General features: G+C 48.2%; 4 protein-coding genes across 4 annotated transcripts; 2 read left to right on the top strand and 2 right to left on the bottom strand.

The window, feature by feature from the left end:
• Window positions 1–7,350: 7,350 nt before the first annotated feature.
• On the bottom strand, window positions 7,351–8,238 carry N0V96_009205 (uncharacterized protein; the record flags this gene model as incomplete). Its single annotated transcript, XM_053195835.2, has 1 exon — window positions 7,351–8,238. One exon carries the CDS (start codon window positions 8,236–8,238, stop codon window positions 7,351–7,353), a length of 888 nt encoding a protein of 295 aa, XP_053046568.2.
• A 1,826-nt stretch (window positions 8,239–10,064) lies between these two features.
• On the top strand, window positions 10,065–11,048 carry N0V96_009204 (uncharacterized protein; the record flags this gene model as incomplete). The annotated part of the gene is made up of 3 exons (XM_065758580.1): window positions 10,065–10,139; window positions 10,331–10,505; window positions 10,846–11,048. The coding sequence occupies 3 exons, from the start codon at window positions 10,065–10,067 to the stop codon at window positions 11,046–11,048; spliced, it is 453 nt and encodes a 150-aa protein (XP_065612645.1).
• A 6,947-nt stretch (window positions 11,049–17,995) lies between these two features.
• N0V96_009203 (uncharacterized protein) lies at window positions 17,996–19,601 on the top strand (the record flags this gene model as incomplete). The annotated part of the gene is made up of 2 exons (XM_053195833.2): window positions 17,996–18,454; window positions 18,591–19,601. The coding sequence occupies 2 exons, from the start codon at window positions 17,996–17,998 to the stop codon at window positions 19,599–19,601; spliced, it is 1,470 nt and encodes a 489-aa protein (XP_053046566.2).
• A 16-nt stretch (window positions 19,602–19,617) lies between these two features.
• N0V96_009202 (uncharacterized protein) lies at window positions 19,618–22,165 on the bottom strand (the record flags this gene model as incomplete). The annotated part of the gene is made up of 4 exons (XM_053195832.2): window positions 19,618–19,667; window positions 19,719–20,484; window positions 20,541–20,665; window positions 20,725–22,165. 4 exons carry the CDS (start codon window positions 22,163–22,165, stop codon window positions 19,618–19,620), a joined length of 2,382 nt encoding a protein of 793 aa, XP_053046565.2.
• Window positions 22,166–23,161: the final 996 nt, after the last annotated feature.

Genomic DNA, 23,161 nt, shown 5'->3' with positions numbered 1-23,161 from the left:
GCGTCATTCGATGTGAAAGTCTCTCGACTTTTCCAAGTGCGAGCTGAGCGCTTTGGACGCTGGCGAAGTCAAAGCACATGAGCTGCGACGAAGGATGTACATAGGCACGTAAGCTAGACCGGAGCAAACAGGAAAAACCTTTCGGGGACCTTTCATCTAAACATCAGAAAAACTATCCCTGGTACCATTGGATCTCTGGTCAGATAGCTGATTTTCCGTAATTTGGTTCGTGTTAGCGGAGATAAGAGACCGAACAGTACGGAGTACATGCACATAACCTAGATTGCAGTGTGAAACTCCAAATAAGCATCGCCCAGTCCACATGTAAAATGTTGAGAACATTCATAACTCTGGCACTCTATCACATGCGCATGAACACTTGCGGGTCAATTTTCTTGAGGCGGGAATGCATCTCAAGGAACCCGTTGGATCATGAGCCTCTATAGCGAACAGAAACTAGGTAAACCATGGGTATTGAGGCATTATCCTTGCTGGCATTAGCATGTTTACTCAACAAATCGTAACAGCATGACGTATTGATGGTTGAAGCTGAATCGAGTGAGTCAGGTTCCAGTGATGTTCGTGCTACCCCCCCCCATGCCCTCTATCTCTTTTTTTCTTAGGAAAAGACTGAAGCCACACAGAGCCTAGTGCCAGGTACGCTATTGCCCACATTGATATGTTCCGTGAACTGTAGTGTCGCACAAAAAGACAATAGGTCGATATTCAATTGGCTAGAAACTTCAGTCAGAGCCATGACCGCAGTCCTATTATTGTATTTAACATGGATCGCAGCTGATATGCTTCTTGCGCTATGTCAAGAATCTCTCAATGTCATCCCAACATGAACCTTTCTTTGCGATATAGGTGACAAGGCCACAGTCTTGAAGAAAGTTGCCATGCTAGGGTGTTGTTCCACGTCCAAGCCTTGAATCTTGCAGTCGACATATTTACAGATGTTGTTTTGACTACTATAGCTCTCGCACCGGATATGAATATCTAACACTCACAGCATGATGGTCTGGAGAGACAAGCAATGATACACTCCAATGCACGAATTCGCTTAGTGACGGCACCATTTTACAAATACATCTTCAACTTATAGTAGGGAAGTTCATGTACTGAGACAGTCATGTGGAATCAAATTTCTGGATAGATCTACACATGCGAATAGGGAAATTTGCACACCGTCTCGGTAGATCCTCGCATTGCCCACATGCTGCAACAACTGAAGACATTCAATCAGACACTTGCAGCCGCCACTTTAGCGACTAAGCCCAGGATGCCTGCTGCAGTGATTGGCGAGCTTGCCCTTGAGAACCCTTCCCGGAATGGCAGACGTTCTTGCGCTAAGGGTTCTGTGTAAGCATACGAACCATGGCAACGAGAAGGCGAGATCAAACATACTGAATAAGACCTTCACCCATTCGGTGTTGGCATTGCCATCATCTAGGTTTCCGAAAACAGAGAGATAGAGAGCAGTCTCAATGAAGCTGAATTGAGTACCATCGGCCGTCAGGTTGAACTCAGGATAGCAGCAGCGGCGGCTTGCAAGCGCGCGACCCTCGCCTTGGCAGCTGTTGGGATGCTGATGGTAGTGTTTGTGAAGGCGACCGCTACCGATTCCCAAATCTTTGCATTGAATGAATGGTTGTCGCCAAAGTAAATGTCGTTACGGCTTAGACTACCGTCGTGTTCGATGACTGTCACCGACTTCAGGGCATGCATACAATGTCAAGGTCCGAGTTGACTCACTGCCATGGGTATTAAGATCGTCCAGGTTAAACGTCGCGTTATTGCCAGTTGTAGACGTGAGGAGAGCCTTTTGCCCGACCAAAGTGGTAGCAGCAGGATCCAGATTGACGGCTGCCGTAAAGCCGGCAATCAGGTCTGCAAGAGAGACATTCAAGCCGCTACGGGGGAGGTACCCGTGGTTGGCAAGAGTGTTCACCATTGGACAGGGGCTACGACCTGAGAAGTGTCAACAGGAGCTTAAAACAGCATATTCATCTGATTGCGAGTCTTACGATCGGCGGAAGTAGGCGCAAACCAGTCATTGGACCCGCGTCTAACAGCGAATGCGTCCGCTGCGAAAGCGAGAGAGAGAACGAATGTGGACTTGAAAAGCATAATGGGCAAAATGAGAGACAGTGAGAGAGAGAGGCGACAGAAAAGGAGTCAGGCCTGAATGAGGATCCTAAATAATACTACTGAAAGCGTGAAAAGCTTCGTTCAGCTGGCCGGGTGGCCGACCATAGATAAGGCTTTCTCTTTTCTTCTTCCCAGGCTAGGATGGAGCAAGCATTGTGGTCCCCGAAGTTCTTTTGTCATGGTGAACAACTTGACGCGATTCCACATTCGTACGTAAGGCCGCGTTGAGTACCAGAACGAGCTTACAACTGCGTGATACGAAATTGACTCTGACCCCTGCGTTCTTCTTGAGGGAACCCCGCGATGGAAGATGTTCCCAATCAGGGGGCCTGTGCCGAGACCCTAGCTTCAGTGGGGGAGCTGGGAACCATTCTTCGATTGAGACAGGCCAATGAACAAGCCTCAAAAGTCAGCATATGTGCAACGATGGCCTCGGTAAAGCGGAATAACCTGTTTTCGGGCTTTCACCGAAGACGATGGCATAATGTCCGTGCTATAGTACGGAAGAGACATGCCGCCAGTGTATCGTATCGAAGCATTCTGGGAGATCTGTGCGTAGGCGGACCGAGCTGAAGTTGCATTGGCTTAACCCCATGGGTGTATAACACAGTTTGTCTGTCACAGGCTCGGCCCGCAATGCTTAGAAGGAAGATCTCAAACTCTATTAAAGTACAGATTCATGAAGATGATATTAGCCAACCTAAGTCATGCCTGTCTACTAATTGGGAATCCACAGTGCCATTACGCCGACCGTCATTCCGATCGTTATACTTTTTTGGCTTCATCTTGATCATTCCTCGCATCGCATAATTATCGTACACCTTGTAAAAAACCACGTTGGCATGTTCGATTGCATGTTCGGTCGCATGTTCTGTTATTTCTTTCTTTAGAAAAGTCCAAACCGGCTATAGATTTATTCGTCGCCAGGTCGGACATCTCTTCCGGCATTCCTCTTGTATTACACGACTCTTGAAGCGCGACTTCTTAGTAAAAAAAGAATCGCAATGATGTTAAGAGTAATAAGTTCTCTCAGTCTTCAAGAAAACCATGAAAAATTGATCGTTCTTGTCGTAAACTAGCACACTACCAAGAATTATGTGACAATACTCTATATGTAAGAAATGGTGAGATTTGAATTCGAAAAAGACCGCTCCTTGGGCACTAAATTATCTTCACTATATTTTTGTATGCAATCATTCATTCATAATGGAAGGACTAAGTCTTCGACGAAGAATTGAATAATTCCCTACACACAAATAAGGGATAGGTGTTTTGTAGCTCCCTGAATTAAAATAAGTTATAGCCACCCTTGCGTTTCGACTACCTTAATGCCTGACGGCGGAAATGCTACGTGATCTAAACCTTTTTTTCACTACTACAAAAAGCCTAAAAGAGAGCACCAGCGCTTAGGGGCCATATTTATGATCATGTTCGTACGTGAAATATGAATTCTCTGGTCAAAAAGGGTTCAACTTCTTATTAACGTGGATTTGACTTTTCTAGTATGAACAACATAGCCTGGGTTTGCAAGACTTACGTTGTGCCAGGTGCTTACCCTTCGAGTCATACGGGAAGAAGAGGAGAACTAATGGAGGGAATATATCCCGAAGGCAAATTTGGGAAACCCTGATACTCAGAGTAACTAATATCTTATGTTTTTAGAGGGATTGTTTGCCCCATTTCCTTTGGTTGGGACAGAGTGTATCTGGTGAGTACCCAGTTAGTAACGGTAAAACGATACCAAGCTGCCAATAGAATGCGGAAACGTATGAGAAAACATATCCAGGCTGGAACAAAGTAGGCTTTAGAGAAAATAACTCGACATTTCTATAAGTTTCTTGCAAGCCCATGATATTACCCAGATCGATGTACCTTGAGGAGATTTGTCTAGAACAATACATCAATATGCCGCTGATAGCAACAAATAGACAATGTATCGCCACTATGCCTGTGGATCCTTGAGCTGTGCTAGTAAACAGGCAGCATTCCTGTCATACTATTCATCACAGTTAAGCATGAGCCGTCATTTCCTGTTAAAGTTTGAGTTTCCTTGGATCTTGGTTCACTGTAGTTTGCCGGATAGTTGCTAGTTACAGACGTCATAACAAACCCGCATAGCTGAACCCCGCTTGAACACTTCCAATTCGATCTTGCTTATATCCATGCCTCTCAACATAATTACCTGATCCTGGTCAGGGGCTCGTGTATGGTCCTAGGACTCAGTCTTACGCAGAGACTGGAACTCGACGGGCACGGCATCGGCACCGGCGCCAGCGTTGGCAATTTTCTCCTTTAGGCAAGGCAAACAGGTTAGAATCTCGTCTAAATGTCATGCATATCGTTATTTTTTCTCAACGCTCAAGTCAACTCACCAACTCCCAAAGTTTCTCATCCGACAGGCCGACGATGTTGTACTCAGTGCCGTCCGCGAGGCCGAGCGTATCGGGTTCGACGACAGCTTCGCATTTCCCGGTACCGGGCTGCTCAGCAGGGCACGACTCGTCGACAGCACGCCTGCGGTTAAGGAACCAATATTGGCCCCCCGTGCGGTCGCCGCGTGTCGTGTAAGGCAGACAGACGGATGTGCTACCGCCCGAATCGCGCTGACCCCCAAAGAATGAGCAACCGCCGCCCGTGTATGCCTCAGTGCGGATCCGCCAGTTGCTCGGGATCTGTGCTCGACATTCATTAGTTACGAAAGTTTTGCTGGCAAAACAAAAGGCTTTCACCTACGGCAACCACAGCAATACTCGATCTCCCGCTACTTGCTGAGCTGCTGAACGAACAGCACACGTTAGGATTGATGTTCGTGCAAGCGACTGAGCCACCGGCGCAATTATCGGCAGTGTGAGCCCTGATGTCGATGGCTGACGCGGTGGCCGCGAGAACTAGGAGGAGCGATGAGAAATGCATATTGAATGCGAATGGTGATGATATTTGTTACGATACTACTAGGATTGAAAAGACAGAGGCCGATGATGAGGAAGGAAAAAAGCAGAACCATCATCAAGGAGGAAGCGACCTGGCTTTATACCCATTCGTGCCCACGTTGTCCCTACCACTATCTCTATCATCTTCAACAAGAGAAAGAGGCACCGATGACTCCGCAGCGTCGTGATATGTTGGTCCCTCCTGTGCCGTCTTACCACATCGCAGATGGGGCGCCAGTCGCTAGCTGACCTTAGTTCAAAGTGTCGTATGCATCTGTTGACAACATGTGAGGGCATCGCCACCGCCCCGGTCAAAGTCTCTGTAATTCGCGGGCGTTTTCCCCATCGGCATTGAGTCGAACCGCCATTTCATTAGATTCTTCATGCCGAGCCATTCGCATCACTTATTTGACCCAGGTCCCTCAGAATACATCTTTATGAATCGCGCATCGCAATTAATGTCCTCAACTACTATCGAGTTGTGCGCGCGGTCTGGCAGGTAACCAACGGACAGGACGAGATCGCGAGGTTCTTTGTTCCAAGACACGCCTCTCGTATGCCCGCTTCTTGGCATTAAGTCTTGAAGTATTGGCCTGCAAGTCTACAACAACTGCCCTTTTGGGTGTCTATAGCGCTTACGCCGAGAGAAATTTTGTAGTATCTCTTTCTTGACATAGAACAGCGGCCTGCCCAGGCGCATACGATGTAACATTGCAGATGATGGATTGCTAGCCTAAGGTAAAATCCCTCAATTTCTGCTCCTCAGACCGTACTAAGACAATATATCGACAATAAAGCGAACGCCCCCCCTTCATTCAGCTTACTATACAGGCTAGTCAACCTATCCGAGTGGTTCCATTGAATCCGGATGAATCCTATCAAGGGGAGTAAGCAGTTGATAAGTCAAGAACCTTAACTCGAAGCAAGCTTGGCAGCTTACTATGCGGGGTGGTTTAATCGACTGAAGCGGGTTTTTCATAACCAGTAAGGCATGACCAACAGCGAATGCCCCGCAAGTATACTTAGAGTTGAACTTGAACGATTGATTCAATCCTTCCTGCTCGGCTATGAGCGGCTTACTGAACAACTATCACTGGGTTTCCATCCTTCACTATGACTTCCCTTTCCATTTGTCTGACCCCTCATGTAGACCCTGGTTTTCTCCTGATTTACCTTTGTTTGAGTTGAGACCAGATCCTGAATTACCCAAAGACTTTTAGTTTGTTCCGTGTATCTAATGGTTTTTGCGGCTGTCTTACGTTCCTTCGATGCGACCTGAAGGCTATGTTATATTGCCGGAGTGTGTTCGGGGTCTTGGCATCAGAACAGTCGAAAACTAAGGTATTGCAGCAGGATGGGCGACGATCTTGACTGGACCGTATAACGCTGGCGCTGAGGCATTCCATGACGTCTCGCTGATCACCCGGCAGAGAACAAGGGCAAGCCTGGACGCCGTGTAATTCAAACTCCCGAGGTTCTGCAGGAAACGTCGACCTGGCTAGGATGGCGGTTGCCGCCATTTTGGCTTTGGGCATATCCTCCCAGACATCCACAGTGTCACCCATCAAGGTCTCAAGTGGCCCACGAGCTTACTACTGTACATGTGTTCTATAGACAGTACACGAATAGGGACTATCACCTCCACTTCGTTCCATCCGTTAATGCAGCTCGTGGGGGCTAGGAAATCTCCCAATCCCTGCCAAATTTGTTCTTGCTTAGTAGATTGTGGTCTATTTGCCAAAGAGGACCTGGTTGCAAATCACAAGCAATGCTGTCCCTTCACCCCCCTATAGTAAACGACTGGCTCAATAGTTTCGATAGCATCTTTACCCGGGTGCGGCTATGTAGAGTATCTACTAAGACTAAGGTAGACAAAACCCATACCAGTCTCGACTATTGCCTTTCGCAGGCCCATGAACAAGTCCATCGAACAGCGTACTAAGGTCTTCGAGTGACTGGACTCAAGCTTCAGGAAAGAAAGGCATCAGCAGTGTGTTGGGAAATTAGTCTTGGAATAGTTGGTCAGCATTGGCCTCGGGATATGTTGCTTACCAATAAGCCATTTGGTAAGCAGAGCAATTAACGAGGTAATATCACTGATGCTATTCTATAATTCATAGGATAGCTTTGAGATCTTATTATCTATCTACTAGATAATACAGCTAAAGTACAGATCATCTATGAGTCACCATCGAATAATCTTCTGTGGAAAGAACTCATCGATAAGTTCCAAGTAGTAAGGCTATTGAATAGCGTGTGATTAGTATAATCATTTCAAATTAGGACATATATGGCGTACCTTGAGAGATTCGGCGCTCGGTGGGTCGTCAGACTTTGAGTACAAATCATACGGATTGAACGCTCTGACAGCTTTGAGCATCTTCTCATCGTGCTTGTTCATGAGCTCGTGATAAGCACCTTCTCGGTGCCAGGGATAGAAAGAATGGTAACGAATCATTGCTAATCCCTCATCCGGAATAGTTGATTGTTCCTTCACAATATGATAAAGATACTCATCGTGTCCCCAAGATAGCATAACGTTGTCGAGTCCACACCCAGGTGTATAGATGCCAAACTTAGTGCTGTAAATGGGGTTCTTAGAATCTTCGTTGTTCTTGAATGACTCTTTTCCGAAGATGATACGATCATCGAAGGCGCAACCAACAGGGAACGTGTCACCAACAACATCCCATTGACCATCGGCGCCGTAAAAGAAGAGAAGCTTCCCAAGATCATGAATAAGGCCGACGAGCTGCATCCAGCGAGGCTTGCCATCCTTACGGAGGGCCTCGGAAGTTTGAAGTAGATGGGTCATCTGCGATGCTTGAGTATCAGGGTCGCACTCATCAATGAAGGTATCCAGCTTCTCCATAGCATCCCAGACGCCCATATGAGCGCGGGTCTTGCTGTAAAAATCGTTCCGAGCCTTAAGGTTGAAGGCAACGGTCTGACGTGTGTGCTGCGTGGCGTAAAAGTCCTTGACTTGGTCCTGTGCATCTTCAAACTGTCGGAATGTGGCCTTATCCTTTGCTTGGTCAAACTCGGAGGCATCGTAAAGATCGCTCTGCTTGCTCATTACTTTGAGCACGTTGACCTCATCGATCTTGTCCGAGGTAGCCTCTATGTTGGCCAGGGTTGTTGCGACAGCTGCAGCCATGTTTCGTTGATGTCTTGTGTTGTTGGGATCAAGAAGAAAGTTTGAATAAAGTTATATGGATGTAAGCATAGATCATATCAACCAGGGACATGGAGGAATGCATGATATATATTTGAACTTGTTGCGGACATTCTGCCTTGAGGGACTACGTCTTGTGAGATTGTGCAATAGCATAGCCAACATCGAACAAGAGCCGTTTCAATTCAAGAACCACGAAGCAAATGAAATCAGCCTCGCGGGAGATTGAACAAGAATGAGTCGAGTGGCGCGGTCAGCGCGAGCAAAGGAGGCGGGGAAAAATTGCCAGCATGCATTCGTCGGGGGCAGAAATGCGAAATCATCGGGGGTGGAAATGCGAGGCACCATACGAGCGAAAGAATCTTGCCGAAACCTTGGTCCTCATTAATTACCTAGCCCCAGAGTTCGATTTCGATTTGCGGGAGGCGGGGTAATGAGAGAAGGTGGACCCAGCGACGCCAGTCAAAGCTCGCCGGCCGGAGGCTTTTCTTGGCAACATGAATCATGTTCCGCTGGCCAATGGACCCTTTTGGTCTCGCGCTTGCTGTTCGATATAGTCGAGTTTTGCCAGTATACAGAAAAAGAGCCGAGTGCGCCGTAAGAGAACAGGTACTTGAGAATATTACTTCATCGTCATTCGTGAACGAACGTTTTCAAGTGCTCAAAATCAAAGAAAGGCGAGACCATAGTCTAGCAGCAGAATGCCCTTACCTAGATTCCTGATGGGCGGCAATATCGCATATTCCCCGATGTCGTGGCTAGGAACGCGTCGTTCTGCGCGTCGACTCATGCCTGCAAGATGCAAAGCATTGGCAATCCCGAAGATCACTCATTACGAATTCTCTACACAAAATGATCAGTACTTTCACCGGGCCCGAAAAGGCATATCCAATCATGTATTTGTTACTGCAGCACTACTCCTGGTATACTTCATTACAACACCGCATAAACATTACAGCTTCGTCTGACACTACCAGGGACTAACCTCGGCTGTGACTGCCTCCACAATGTCTTATACTTCCAAACTGACAATCCCAGCCTTGAAGATTCGACGAGGGACGTTGTCATCTCATTCGAGGAGGTTTCAAGACACGCAACTGCAAACGACTGCTGGGTCATCATCAACGTAAGTAGGTGTTTTCGTCAGGATCGATGCTCTGTGTACCACAAGGCCTCTTTGACAAGAAGATTAGGGCCTCGTCTACGACATGACCGAGTTCTTACAAGTACACCCAGGAGGAGCCAATGCTATATTGGCAAAAGCAGGCAAAGATGCCAGGTGCGTCAAAATTCCGGCGTTTCCACAAAGCCAAGGAACAATGAAAGCCAACATATATCCTGCCCCCAAGCCGACTATTCACCTCGCTCCATCCTTCTACAGCGCTCGCCACACTGCCAGCCGAATATTGCCTGGGTTCTGTTGACCTGGGGACGCTTCCCGAGGAGGAAGAGGATGAATTCAACGGCGGTGACGTGAAGCGGTCAGAGGCCCGAGAAGCGATGCCTCATGCAGATAATATGCTCCTGGTAGAGGATTTCGAACATTGGGCCGAAAGGGTGCTAAGTAATGTTGCTTGGGCATATTACCGTAGCGCATCGGACTATGAGATTTGTGAGTATCCGATCATGATCACACAGGCTTTCGGCTGTCATATTGACGTTTTCACACAGCTTTCCACGAAAATGGCAACTCTCTGAAGAGATACTTCTTCAGGCCTCGGATTCTGCGAGGCACGTTACGCGGTGAAACAAGTACGAATATTCTTGGTGTTCCTGTGTCTTTGCCTATAATGATCTCCCCTGCTGCCATGGCCAAGCTTGGTCACCCTCTTGGCGAAGTGAATCTCACCAAGGCAGCTGCATCCGAGGGAACCATTCAGATGGTATGACCTCCTACGCATTACATCGTCAAGTTGTACTCAGTATCCGGGCACAGATTTCTACCGACGCCAGCTGCGGCCTGGAGGAAATATTCGCAGCCAGTAGGGATAAGCAGCCATTATTCTACCAAGTATGTTTGACCAGCGCACCCACGATGCTGTGTTTGTATGCAATTTGACCAGGCACTTTCAAGGTTTACCTAGACAAGGACCGCGAAAAGTCCGCGCAAAATATCCAGATGGCTGATCGTCTTGGCGCAAGAGCTATTGTTCTCACGGTCGATGTCATGCGGCAATCGAAGCGAACACTTGATGTTCGAGAGAAGCATCTTGCGAATCCGACTCCTAGGGACTCGAACTCTTTGAAGAGTCCATCAGCCTCCAGATCGAAAGGCATATCCGAGTCCATTGCGGGATCCCACGACTTCAACCTAAGCTGGAAAGACGTTGATTTCATCCGAGTGAGTCAGGTGCGAGAACCTGCCATTGAGAATTGGTATTGACATACATTTCGAAGGAAAATACCACACTACCGCTAATTCTCAAAGGAATTCAGTGTGTGGATGACGTCCAGTTGTGCGTGGATCACGGGGTACAAGGCGTGATACTAGTGTGTAACCACAATCGACATAGTGTTACATGATTATTTAACAGCTCTCATAGTCAAACCACGGCGGCCGACAAGCTGACTGTGCGCCTGCACCAATAGATGTGCTTTATGAGCTTCGGGTTCTACGACCAGACTTATTCGACAAGATCGAGGTTATGATTGATGGAGGTTTCTGCTCTGGCGCCGATGTCGTCAAGGCACTGGCCCTCGGTGCCAAGGCTGTTGGCCTTGGAAGGCCCTTCTTGTATGCCAACGGTACACACGGCGAAGAAGGCGTTTCCAGGATATTGCAGAGTAAGTGACGTTTTGTTGAATAGTTTGCAAATGGCCAAGCGAGCTAATACGGTCTGTTTATAGTTCTACGTCAAGAGATTATAAACACCATGAGCAACATTGGCGCAAGCTGTGTAGGAGACCTCAAACCTGATATGGTCAGACCTATGGGGCCATGACTCGGTGAAACCGCCAGTTATGAGACTCTAAAATACACTCAGAATTGTTTTGAGGAATCTTTTAGCCATCGAGGCGAATTTTCGTGAGATGGTGTCATTTTTAGACTAGACTCCTCTGATTTCGTACTGATTTTCTCTTCCTCGCCTTACAACTCATTACCGAGTTCGTCCCAGCTGGTCTTACGGTGGACCGTGATCAGTCCTCATCACTCAGGCTATACTTAACTTCTTCGGTGGCAGATGAGGAGGTCAATGTGAGCCGCGATAGTAGATGTACCTTTACACATCAGGGAAGTCACGCCAAAAGTAAGCCCCGCTGTCAAAGTGGTCGGCAAATCACCGTTTGGCAACACAACCACCATCGCTCCCGTCCGTTCTAGGAAACAAATGGCTGACCCATGAACATGTGGCCAATCAAGAAATGAATGATAGACCCTGGTTATGAGACATGCGTAAATTATCGGGACTCCACATCGCTACTTACTGTCTTGTCCAATCACCTTACCAAAATTGCAAATCCCCCCGCAAATGCGTACTATTAGTAGGTGTTTCCATAGAAGGCAGTCATCCCCCACCCCAAGTAAAACCTCCACTTCCAATGTCCTATTGAAATCACTCTCAGATCCGTTCATCACATTAGGCCATGTCTACTGCCCAAAAAAACACGCCAGCGAGGGTAGCCTGTGTACCGTGCAAAGAGAGTAAAATAAAGGTCTGGCCTTCGATAGTATGAGAGCTTCCACGTGTACAAAGTTCTGACATTGGCGGGCAGTGCGACGGCGCAATCCCTTGTTCGCATTGCAAAGGGAAACGTAAGATTTGTCGACCACAGACAGTAGATGATAAGCGCAGGTAGAGCTCCCCGAGATGTTACACCTTTCAATGCTAACAAAAGCTGATGGTTTGTAAGCCAGGCTGACTCTGCGCGTTGCTGTTGAACTACTCTCTGGCTATATCGAGCAATTGCACCATGTCATTACCGAAAATGGCCTTGCAGCACCGCCCATGTATGCTGAAGATCACCAACTCCTTCTGAAGGTTTTGGAGTACCAGCGAATTCCGCACGCTTTGTTTAGTTATGATCTCAGACCTACACAGAATAACTCGACAACATCAATCCCGAAACAACAAGATGTGCGACCCAAGACAGCTTCTCTGCCGGATACGGCCAGCGACAAAAACTCCTCGTCGCAGCAGTATCTTGATTGCGACGCTTCGTCGATGTTTGAGATCGCGGACAACAAGCCCACGGTCGATGCCACCTCAGCTTCATACGTTGAAGCCCTGCGATTATGCTACCAGGAGTTAGGGGGCTCAAATGATGGAACCCATCAGAACTTGCGACATCGGGACACGCCAGTGGTGTCGCCGGGGATGTCCGGCCTCTGAGTAAGGAAGACTTGCATGGGTTCCATTCACCATACACCAACCGAAGCACGGGACAGACAGCCGAGACCGAAGATTTGGTCGATCAGCTCTCCGACCGAATCGGCAGCTTGCAAATACGCGCTGGGGGACATATACGATACTACGGTCCCACCTCGAATTTTAGCCTCGCCCAACTACCATTCCCTGACGTATTTGCCGCGCGTCGGACCATCAGAAACGATGGAAATGACCTGCTCGGCCGACTTGGTCTCAATAAGTCTGTACCTTGTGCTCTCGAGGAGCATCTTATCAAGTTATATTTCGCCTGGCAGGACCCCGTTCTCCATGTTGTCAACCAGCATATGTTTTATCAGGCAAAAAGCCGATGGGATGATGGAGAAGAATCGCCTTACTTTTCAGAATCTCTAAAGAACGCCTTGTGAGTGCCACCTACAACGCATGCATAAGAAAGATCTAATTGCTGCTCGACAGGTGCGCGATAGGTGCCGCGTTCGAAACACGTCATCATCCAATCCTGATTACCTTCCCGAGGTCGCTTGCTGAGTTTTTCGCTGACAGGGCCAAGAGCCTCCTTGAAATAGAGCTTGAAAGTCACTGCGTCGCTACTGTACAAGCTCTAGCAGTGTTAAGCAGTCACGATATCGGGTATATGAGGGATTCACGAGGCTGGCTGTCCAGCGGTAGGAATAGATCAACCAAATCCTAAATTCACACGGCTGATGCTTACAGGGATGGCTCTACGACTTGCTTTTGATCTGGGTCTCCACGTAGACGCAACTGCTCACGTCTCCCAAGGTTTGTTGAGTGAATCTGAAGCCGCACTGCGACGAGAAATCTTTTGGGGTACATATATTATTGAGAAGTGAAAGCCCTCGTACAAAATTTCTTGGCTTAGATGGCTGACCTTTATCACAGTAGCTGGGGCTTTTACGTCGGGCAGCCATTTAGGATGCATACGGAGGATATCACTGTCGCAAAACCAGAGGTTGGGGCATATCCTGGCAGCGAAACCCAGTGGTCTTCATACGGCATGTCTGAAACCATACTCGTGGGAGCTTCATTGTCAGATAGTCTTGTCCAGCTCCATCAGGCACAGGTGAACATGGCTGGAATCATGGCGCCAGTCGCTAATGCTCTGTAAATCTACTTTCACTTTACCTGAAATGCTGCAGATATTAACAAGAATCCTAGTTATGGCGACCTCAAGATTCCCTGCGGACAGCTGCAGGAGGTTAATGCCAGCACAGTTGCGACGCTGTTAGCATGGAAGGAAAACTTACCATCTTCACTCTTAGTGGATCTGGACAATTCGCATTACCGACATGAACCCCATGTTCTTCTATTACAGTAAGCTCCATCGGTAGCTATGCTACGAACTCCATTGACGATCATAGCATGCAGTATCACCAGAACATCATCCACGCCCATAGGCCTTACATGTCAAAAACCTATTGTCAACCGTTTCCACCCCAAGGTCCCGGTTCTGGTCACGCACGGATGATGTGTATGAATGCAGCGATATCTATTGCGAAGCTGCTGCAGGTTTATGAGACGAATTACGACTTGCGAAAAGTCAATACCCAAGCTGTCGGAATCACATGCTCGGCTGCTCTCTTACTCATCTTTGCCGTAACGACCCACTTTCATTCTGACGAAGACCAAATCGAGGTATACCTGACATCTTGTTTTCGAGCCCTTGACGAGGCAAGCTTTTCTTGGGACAGCGCCAAGAGAGCTCGCGATTTGCTCCTACTGATTCGGAGGCAATGGGAGCTCAAGGTCCGCTCGGCACAATCAGATCTTGAGCTCGAGTACAGGAAGCGCAGGCGCGAGTCAGATCTTGAAATTCCAGGCAGGGTAGACTTGGACCCGCAGATGCTGGAAGATTTGATCGATATCAATATGGGTTTGGATCTAGATTGGGGCATGCACTTTCCGATGGGAAACTCGATGGGAAACCTATAGTATCACTTCGATTATCTCGTCTATAGCCGAGGACTCGATTCATAAATAACACGCTCTTGCTTAATTGGTATAATCAGAGAGCGTTATGGTCTCAAATTTAGTGCTCTCAAGTTATTATCTGATGAGTCATATATCTCGTGCTGCTTCAGTTGCATTTGTGCCCAAAATGGCGAGTGTTCAATCACCAGAATATGGCTTGTATACACCTTTGGTAAGATGTTTTAATTCAATATCGGTAAAGATGCCTAAACTGTATCGCAACTATATTGTTTCCACCTAGAGTTTGGAATCCTCTGCAAAAACCAACTTCTCCCCGGAAATCAAGCTTTGTTGCAGGCTGTGCGCAATAGCCATAGCTCTTACTGAGCTTTCAAGCTCAATAGGAGGAGGTTGATCATGCAAACAACATGCTGTGAACTCAGAAGCCTCTGTAATAAAAGCATCTTTGAACCGCTCATAGTAGTGCTGCGGAAGTTCACGTCTCGACCCGTGAGCGTCGTGTATCTCGAGATGATTCTTGCGTCCTTGCATGTTGATCCGTATAGACCCTTTCTGACAAATAATCTCAGTAGTGTCCTCCTGTCCCGCAGCCATGATTCTCGTGCAATACAGAGTCGCAATCTTGCCGCCCTGGAGCTCAAGGGTAGCAACGGCATTATCGCGATCATTGGATTCTGAGAGTCCAAGATGCAGGGCATTTGTACCAATGGCCTGCAAGCTCTTGATCTTGGTTTTTTCCCCAAAAAACCAGAGCAGAAGATCAATGTCGTGGATAGAGCAATCTTTGAAAATTCCACCACTCGTCTTGGCATAGTCAAGAAAAAAGCCTGATGAGTCGTAAAGATCTGCCGTCTGAGAGCGAAAAATCACAGGATTCCCCCAATCTCCACTTGTCATCTTTTCATGTGCTTCTCGGTAGGAGGCATCGAACCGGCGAGAGAAACCGCACATGACTTTCTGGCTAGGATGGACTTGTAGAGAATTGTTGTAAGCGTCGAGTACGGATTGGGCCTGAGAGGAGCATAATAGCACGTTAGCAGCGGTACTGTGATCATGAATAGGGCTTCACACACAATATTGAAGTCGAGACTAAGAGGCTTCTCGCACAAGACATGATAACCCTTCGCAACAGCAGCAAGGGTCTGCTCTGCATGAACTGCTGTGACGGTGGCTACAACGACAGCTTCGATGCGAGGATCGCTCAGCATGGATTCATAATCGTCGTAAACGCTCACACCATCAATGTTTTGCCTAGCCCATTCACGCTCGCTTTCGACCGGACTAGTCACAGCCACAACCTGGGCATCGTAGGTATGCACGTGAAAATTGATAGCATGACGCTTGCCTTCATGCTGTTAGGATAATATATCTTCCAGATTCTTTTAGTACGGAGGCTTACCCATACGGCCGAGTCCAGCAACAGCAATTCGGAGCTTTTGTCTAGGCATCATGTAAAATGTGACGAAAGAAATTCTAACATGGAAAGAGTTGTGTGCCTCAGTCCTCGTAATGTCGTAATGAGCATAAGTAACCTTTGATATTTGCGTTTGTTCTATTCAATACTTGCAAGCTAGCCTACATTTCCCTAAAACTTTGCAACTGCTCGGGGGAGGTAATCCGACAAGCTAATGCTGGCGGCTTCTCCGCATCTAGCGCGAAGGGTTGGGCGGGGCGCTCGGGGGCGCTCTTGCGAACCCAAAGTTAATATCTACTCCGCTCAACGGTTTTGTCCCCCCGAGTCTTAACCCGTCTGGGCACGATGTCTGGGAAAGCCCCTCACCTGTAAACATCGCTTAAAACGTACACGTAAGTCGGACTTTCGCACTAAAGCCCCCGGAGAACTTGGCGGATTTAGTGGCGAAAATGGCCATCTAATATGCCGCGTAATGGGTCCCGAATGATTCTGGGTTCGGCTATCTTAAAGTTGACCCTGATCTGGTGCATAATAGATCATCTCGCGAATCGAGAATATGTTCTTCTTGCTTACATTATTGAGAACTATCTTTGTGGAACGCTTTTGTGACATGAATCGATATCGGAGGGGAAGATGACCGTCGAAACGTGTTCGATTGTGTTGGCTTGAGCTGTGAAGGACCGGTGGCGCTTGGTAAGTAGACTCGTTGGCGCCTGATTTGTTTAGGGTAGTGTCAATTAGCACGAGTACGACAGTGATTTAGACGGAGAAATGCCTGGCAGGATCCAGTTGTATCAGACTGGACGGAATAATTGAGTGTTGATATTTTATGTCTCAAAGAAGTGATCTACAACACGGCCTTGCACCCCACAACCTCGAAGCCAACGTCCGATACCTCGACGATATTGTCCCAAGGGTCGGCCAGATATAAAGAGAAGATCTTACCCCTACTAGAAGGGTTGACCGTTTTTCCGACCCTTCTCCCTCCCTTAGCCTCGAACTTCCTTGCTAAGGTCTCCTAACCCGGATCTATGACATAAATGTGGAAGAATCCACCTCGCTCATACTCAAAAGTCTTTGCGGCCTTGAAACGCGATTTGATAAATTGAAAGATCTCAAAGCCTACTCCATTTTTAGTAGCCTTCTTGGCTAGCTTGACTTCCTGAAAGATTTCCGGATATATGCTGAAGATTGGGTCGTTGGGGGTTTTCTAAGCGCTTTATGTGGCAGATGTCTTCAAAGAGCTGGAGGTCGAGCACCTGGTCATAACAATGGACCGTCGACTTCGCGTCTGGCACAGATACTCCAACATGGTTGAAGGGTCGGCTGAACGTTCGCGGCTGTGTGATGGTGCGAGCGATGTTGTAGCTACTAACTGCGGCTACAGCGTCTAACCCACCGAAAACTTCTTCGTCCCGGTTCAATGAAAGAGGAGGGCTTAGATGATTTGTAGGTTTTAACGTGCCAGTGGCCTAGCTTCATTACAAGAGCCATACATGATAGGAATCTGTGTACGTCAGCGACTGTCAAGTTTCTATCCTTTTCGTCCCGATATCCTGATTTCGAACAACGAATACCACATTTCATACAAAGGAAACATCCTCCTCAACTGCCGCCCAACCAATCAGGAATATAGCCGATCCCTGACGTGTAAGCGGATATCACACCTCACACAGCCAATCGTTTGATAATCGTACCTCGCTAGCGTGGTTGATTGACCGAAATTATGCGTTTGCGCTCCCAATGTAGCGCAGAACAGGACGCTAGGGCAGCAATGCCAAACCCGGTCTACACTACGGAGTACCCCAGACACGATGTACCCCAGACACGATGTACCCCAGGTCGCATCTTGGGGGGTTGGGTGGGATTGTTTGGGATTACTCTAGGAACTGAGCTCTATGATTCCAATGTTTAATTACATTGATATAAAGTGTTGAAACCTGCCATGGGTGTAATACAAAAAACCAGATATTTTAACCACATCTTCCTCATAGCACATTTGCTAGACTTCTTCATCAAATCAAACACAATGAAAAGCAGTCTCGCTAGACACAGTGTCACCATTGCATGTGGCTCTGGCTTTTTGCTCTTTGGTTATGACCAGGGCGTTTTCGGCGGCTTGCTAAGCAATAAACCGTTTCTCGAAACCTTCAACAATCCAAGCAGCACTATCCAAGGTCAAATTGTCGCCACATATGATATTGGCTGTATCATGGGCACCGTAGTGTCCATGATCTTTGGTGATAAGCTTGGCCGAAGGAAATCCATTCTAATCGGCTGTGCTGTCCTCGTCGTTGGCGGGATTCTCCAGGCCGCTTCCTACTCCCTTGCGCCCATGATTGCTGGCCGCATCGTAGCTGGTGTTGGTAACGGCATGAATACTATTGCGATTCCAATTTGGCAGGCCGAAACAGCCGCGGCTCACAACCGTGGCAAACTGATTGTCCTTCAACTGGTCACTAACATCTTTGGCATCGTCATTACCAATGTTAGTATATACTACACCCCGCCTTCTCTTAGCCCCGAGTTTTGAGCTAACAAGATCGTTATGGTAGTGGATGAACTATGGATTCACCTATATACCGGATAGCCCTATTAGTTGGCGCTTCCCTCTAGCCTTTCAGTGCTTCTTCGCCATTGTCACCATCGCCTTAGTTTTCGTTAGCCCCGAGTCCCCGAGATGGCTGGTTATGACGAACAGAATCACTCAAGCTAAAGCAACCCTTGTGCTCCTTCTCAACAAGCCCATCGATGACCCTGCAGTGGTTCAAGAGATACAGCAACTTGAAGTGTCCGTCACTCATGAAAACGAAGTACAAAGCTCGGTTACGCTTAAGGAAATCTTCGGCGGCGGCCAACAAATGACTTTCCGACGCATCTTGCTAGGCGCTGGTACACCCTTTTTTCAGCAGATGGGAGGTGTCAACGTCATCGCCTACTACCTCCCTGTCGTTCTTGTCAGATCTTTCGGTATGACAGATCGAATGGCCTTGATTTTATCAGCTTGCGACAACATGCAACTCATGTTCTGGGGCGGCCTGGCCGCTCTCCTTATCGATCGCGTGGGTCGGCGACGGCTCATGATGTTCGGAGTTACAGCCAGTTCTCTCTGCTTCGTTGTGGTCGCCGTCGGTCTACGCTATGACGGTCCGGGTAGCAATAACACGAGCATGTCGATTTTGGCCGTCGCTTTCATATTCATGTACTACGTCTTTTACGGCTTGTCATTGCTTTCTATTCCTTACATGTACCCTGCCGAGATCAACTCGCAGCGAATGCGTAATACGGGGACCTCTATTGCTACTGCAGTTAACTGGATCTTTGTCTATGTGGTCGTTGTCATCACACCTACGGCTATCGACAGCATTGGATGGAAGTATTACCTCGTTTATGCTATTACTAACATCTGCTTCCTTCCCATTATCTGGCGTTGGTATGTTGAGACTGCAAATCTATCTTTGGAGCAAATCGACAACCTCTTTAGCATTAAGCATGAAGGTGGTAGGAGTATTAGCTGGAAGGAAGCTCGACGCCTTGCCCTCATGACGAGGCCAGCTCTGGAAGATATCAAGGTTCAAAAAGCTTTAACTGACCATGTCGAGATAACAGAGGACAATCAAAAAGGTAATCATTAGACTCTTTATTTGTATTTTATTGTATCTTACTCGTGTATTCAGAGTCGGAATACGTCGAGATATATTCTATCGTACAAATAATTCTTTGTCATATTTCTAAAGTGGTCCGGCTCTTACCTAGACTACGTCTAATCTCAGCATCCTCGTTCTGCTTCTTCACATTATCCCACCCAGGCAGCTTGACGGCATGGTCTAGCGCGACCGGGAGGCCCCTGTGCCTGCCACGGATCATCATTACGATCATGACCAATTTTGAGCCTGTGTACCAGCCGCCCACGAAGCTAAATGAATGGTCCGGCAGGCCAATGGATAATCCGATGTTGGTATATCCCGACACGATCTCGAACAAGAAGTTGAAGACGCTGTAAGAGCGTGAGTCCGCAATCGAATGAGATGTCTCGATAAGTGTGACCAGGAATAGCGCGAACGCAATGGCCCAGATATCGTGCGAGAGCTGTCCTCGAAGATGCTGCGACACGAGGCTCACGTGGCCCTCGAGCGAAGAAGTTGAGCCTGGCGCAGCATTGGGGTCACTGAAGTTTATAGCAGCAGACCGCTTGAGGCGCGGTCTTGCCGTTACACCCACACCTTGGAAGTTATTCATCCTACTCTGAATCTGCTTGCCCACGAAGGAGGTGCCACGCCGGCCGATGGCGGCTATCTTCTTGATGGGTTTGGTAGAAAGACCCGACTTTTCTTGTGACACGCCTGGTGCTGACGTTGTTGATCTTTCTAGGCCAAGTGCATGGCTAGACGTCGGTCGAGATAGCAGGGGCCCAAAGGTTGGCAGGAGCTCATCTGTCGATTCGTCGGGAGTTGAGTCTAGGTCCTCGGACTTTTCAGGTTCCGTAGTGTAAATCCCTAGTGACCGTTCTTCGTATACCTTGAATTTTATTAGTGAGAAGCGCACGCCTCGACTAGACTAGCGATGCCACTGACATTTGAGTTTCGCATGACAATAATCTCCGGATATGCAGAGATGTACATAACAATGACCCAAAGGACAAGAACGTCGAAGTAGAGGCTTGACACGGGAACAACCGCAAAACCGCCGGAAGGGAGGCCTGGAGGCAAGAAGGTCAGCCAATCTCTAAGACAGAAGAAGACCACACTTATAACTTACTTAATGCCTGAAAGACGGCCAGCCCGACCCGCTTTCCAATCGGATACGCCTCGATGGCAGAGTTGCCGATGCTGAGAACCAACAAGAGGACCCAATCCATGACAGCAATGGTGCAGAACATTGTGACAAATACCAAATTAGCCTTGGCAGGAAACATCATCATGTACAGACGGCGAGGGTATTTCAGGATGAAATCGAAAGCTTCCTTCCAAACAGTGTACTCGTCGCTATCGACAGACACTTTCAAGACCAAGCTGCAGAAGTAAACGGTGGCTCTGAGGAACGCAGGAAACGCAGCGTTTCCGGCTAGAGAAAGAATGGTGACAACGGTCAAGACGAAGGCATCATTGTCAAAGGCTGCTACGCCTGCGTCGAGGAGCGTCATTCCAGCGTTGTTGAATGAAGAGATGGCTAAAAAAATGCCAGCCCACCATGAATTTTGCGCGTTTACGGCCGTTATACTCTGGCTGTGCACGTATGACCAAGCGCCGAGTGTGATGGCCCCAAGGAGCTGCCAGAGGATAAAGTAGATGCAGACAATGGTAAAGAGGATCTTGAGGGCCCGATATTCGACTCCACCTAGGTACTCGCGCTGCTCTTCTGTGAGGTCAAAAAACTGGCCGTTTCTGCCGACTGACTTCTTGTTCTCGTGGATGAAAGTCTTGAAGTCAAAGCCTTCTGAAATGGAATGGCGGCTGTCATCACGACTGAAAGGCCTCCGCCTAGTAGTGGCAATCGACTTGGGCGAGAGCGGCTCTGTGAAGCTAGTGGAGAAGCCGAGCCTTTGGCCCTCCTCGATAGGTTCCAGCATGCCGGATGGTCCAGACTCTTGATGGGTGGTCTGGCTCTGGCTCCGGCCGTGGCCCTTCTCACGGGATGTCGATCCCGTCAACTGGAACGCATCAGCCTCAGGCTGTCGCTCGTGTCTACCCTTCTTTTGCTTCCGCTTAGATCCCTTAAAGGATGACATCACGGGAAGACCAATCATCGCTCCGGCCATGCCGACCATGGCGCCAGTCTTTTTGATCCTCCTGTTTCGTTCGGCCCTGACGATGTCCTCAAAACGCTTCTCGAAAACGCGGGCACGGAGCCAAATGGTGAAAATGGAGACGAAGACAGGACTGCCAAGAACCATCATCATGGCCATTATAGCCTGCTGGGCGGTACTGAGTTTGCTGATATCGACTGTGTTGAGTCCGGATGTGGTAAAAGCAGAGATGACGAGGAAAAGGCTGTCAATAAAGCTGACATAATTGGCTGAGTGCGAGAGCCCGTGAAAGATGCCGGCAAAGATGAGCCCAGTCAATACAAAGTAGGCGTAGTGGGCCGTGATGAAGTTGAGCGGAGGCAGGTATGGACGGATGGCGGCGCATGATTCAAACATGTAGTCCGCCGTGACGGGATGGTCGGCCTTGAAGTTCTCCCAAGGTTGCCATGCCATCGCTGCTGATACTCGCTCTAAGGGCAGTGATGGTTCGCGTAAGTGACGCGAGCGGACAAAGACACGAGCAAGCTTACGACTAACTTCGTCGTGAGAGGTCGTCGTCACTTGATAGGAGAAAAAGAAAGGATTGACCTTGCAGGTGAGAAGTTTGGTCGGCAACTGAAGAGGAAGCGATGCACTTCCCCCTGATCGACTCATGCGCAATGATGCCTGCTCTGGATTCGTATCCGGTTGGCAGTCTGCAGGGGCGGCTTATCCCGGGCCCACCCGTTTTAAGAACAGCTCATTACCCGTGGACAGGGCTCAACGCACCACCCATTGGGCACTGAACAAGCTCACCGTTTCGTACTAATTTTACAAACCATCCTGGTTAGTTGTGTCTCGTCTTCAAGAGCTGTCAATTTTTCCTATCCTCTACAGTGAGCCAGTGCCTCGTGTATAAATTCGTATCCTTCCTTTATACGCCTGGGCATTGCCTGTGCCGTGTGTTCGTTTTCAATAGATCGATACTGACCTCCTTCAGAAGTGAAGACGTTGCGACCGATAGAAATGAAAACGCCAGGATATTGTGATCTAGCCAAATTACATACATTCGCTTGGCATTCATCCGGGTTAAAACCCGTTGAAATCCCCCTCTTCATCCGATAGAAGCCAGGGGTATGTTGCTGTAGCTATTCGAAATGAACCTTGAGACCACATCCAAGCCGTCTCTAAGCCGTTGAGATGGCATGCCAAGATCAATGAGGACCCAGCCTGCATATTCCTTCCTAAAGCAGGTTCCTGGAACCAAGAGGACCACTTCCTCCTCATAAAGGGTTTTGCATTAGGATGGATCGTCCACAAGTCTCTCACCTCGCGTAAATCTCATAAATCCCAAGGCCACTCTTACTAGTGCCACCCAACTGCACGTATGTGAATAATAGTTAATAAAGGCCTGCACGATAAGTTTATTCCGCTTAGCTTGCGAGATATTCTGCTCAACGATGGAAGCAG

Source organism: Colletotrichum fioriniae (assembly GCF_027942845.1).
Source record: "Colletotrichum fioriniae strain IMI 355084 chromosome Unknown scaffold_12, whole genome shotgun sequence".
Lineage (NCBI taxonomy): Eukaryota > Fungi > Ascomycota > Sordariomycetes > Glomerellales > Glomerellaceae > Colletotrichum > Colletotrichum fioriniae.
This window is presented reverse-complemented; position numbering and strand designations above follow the sequence as displayed.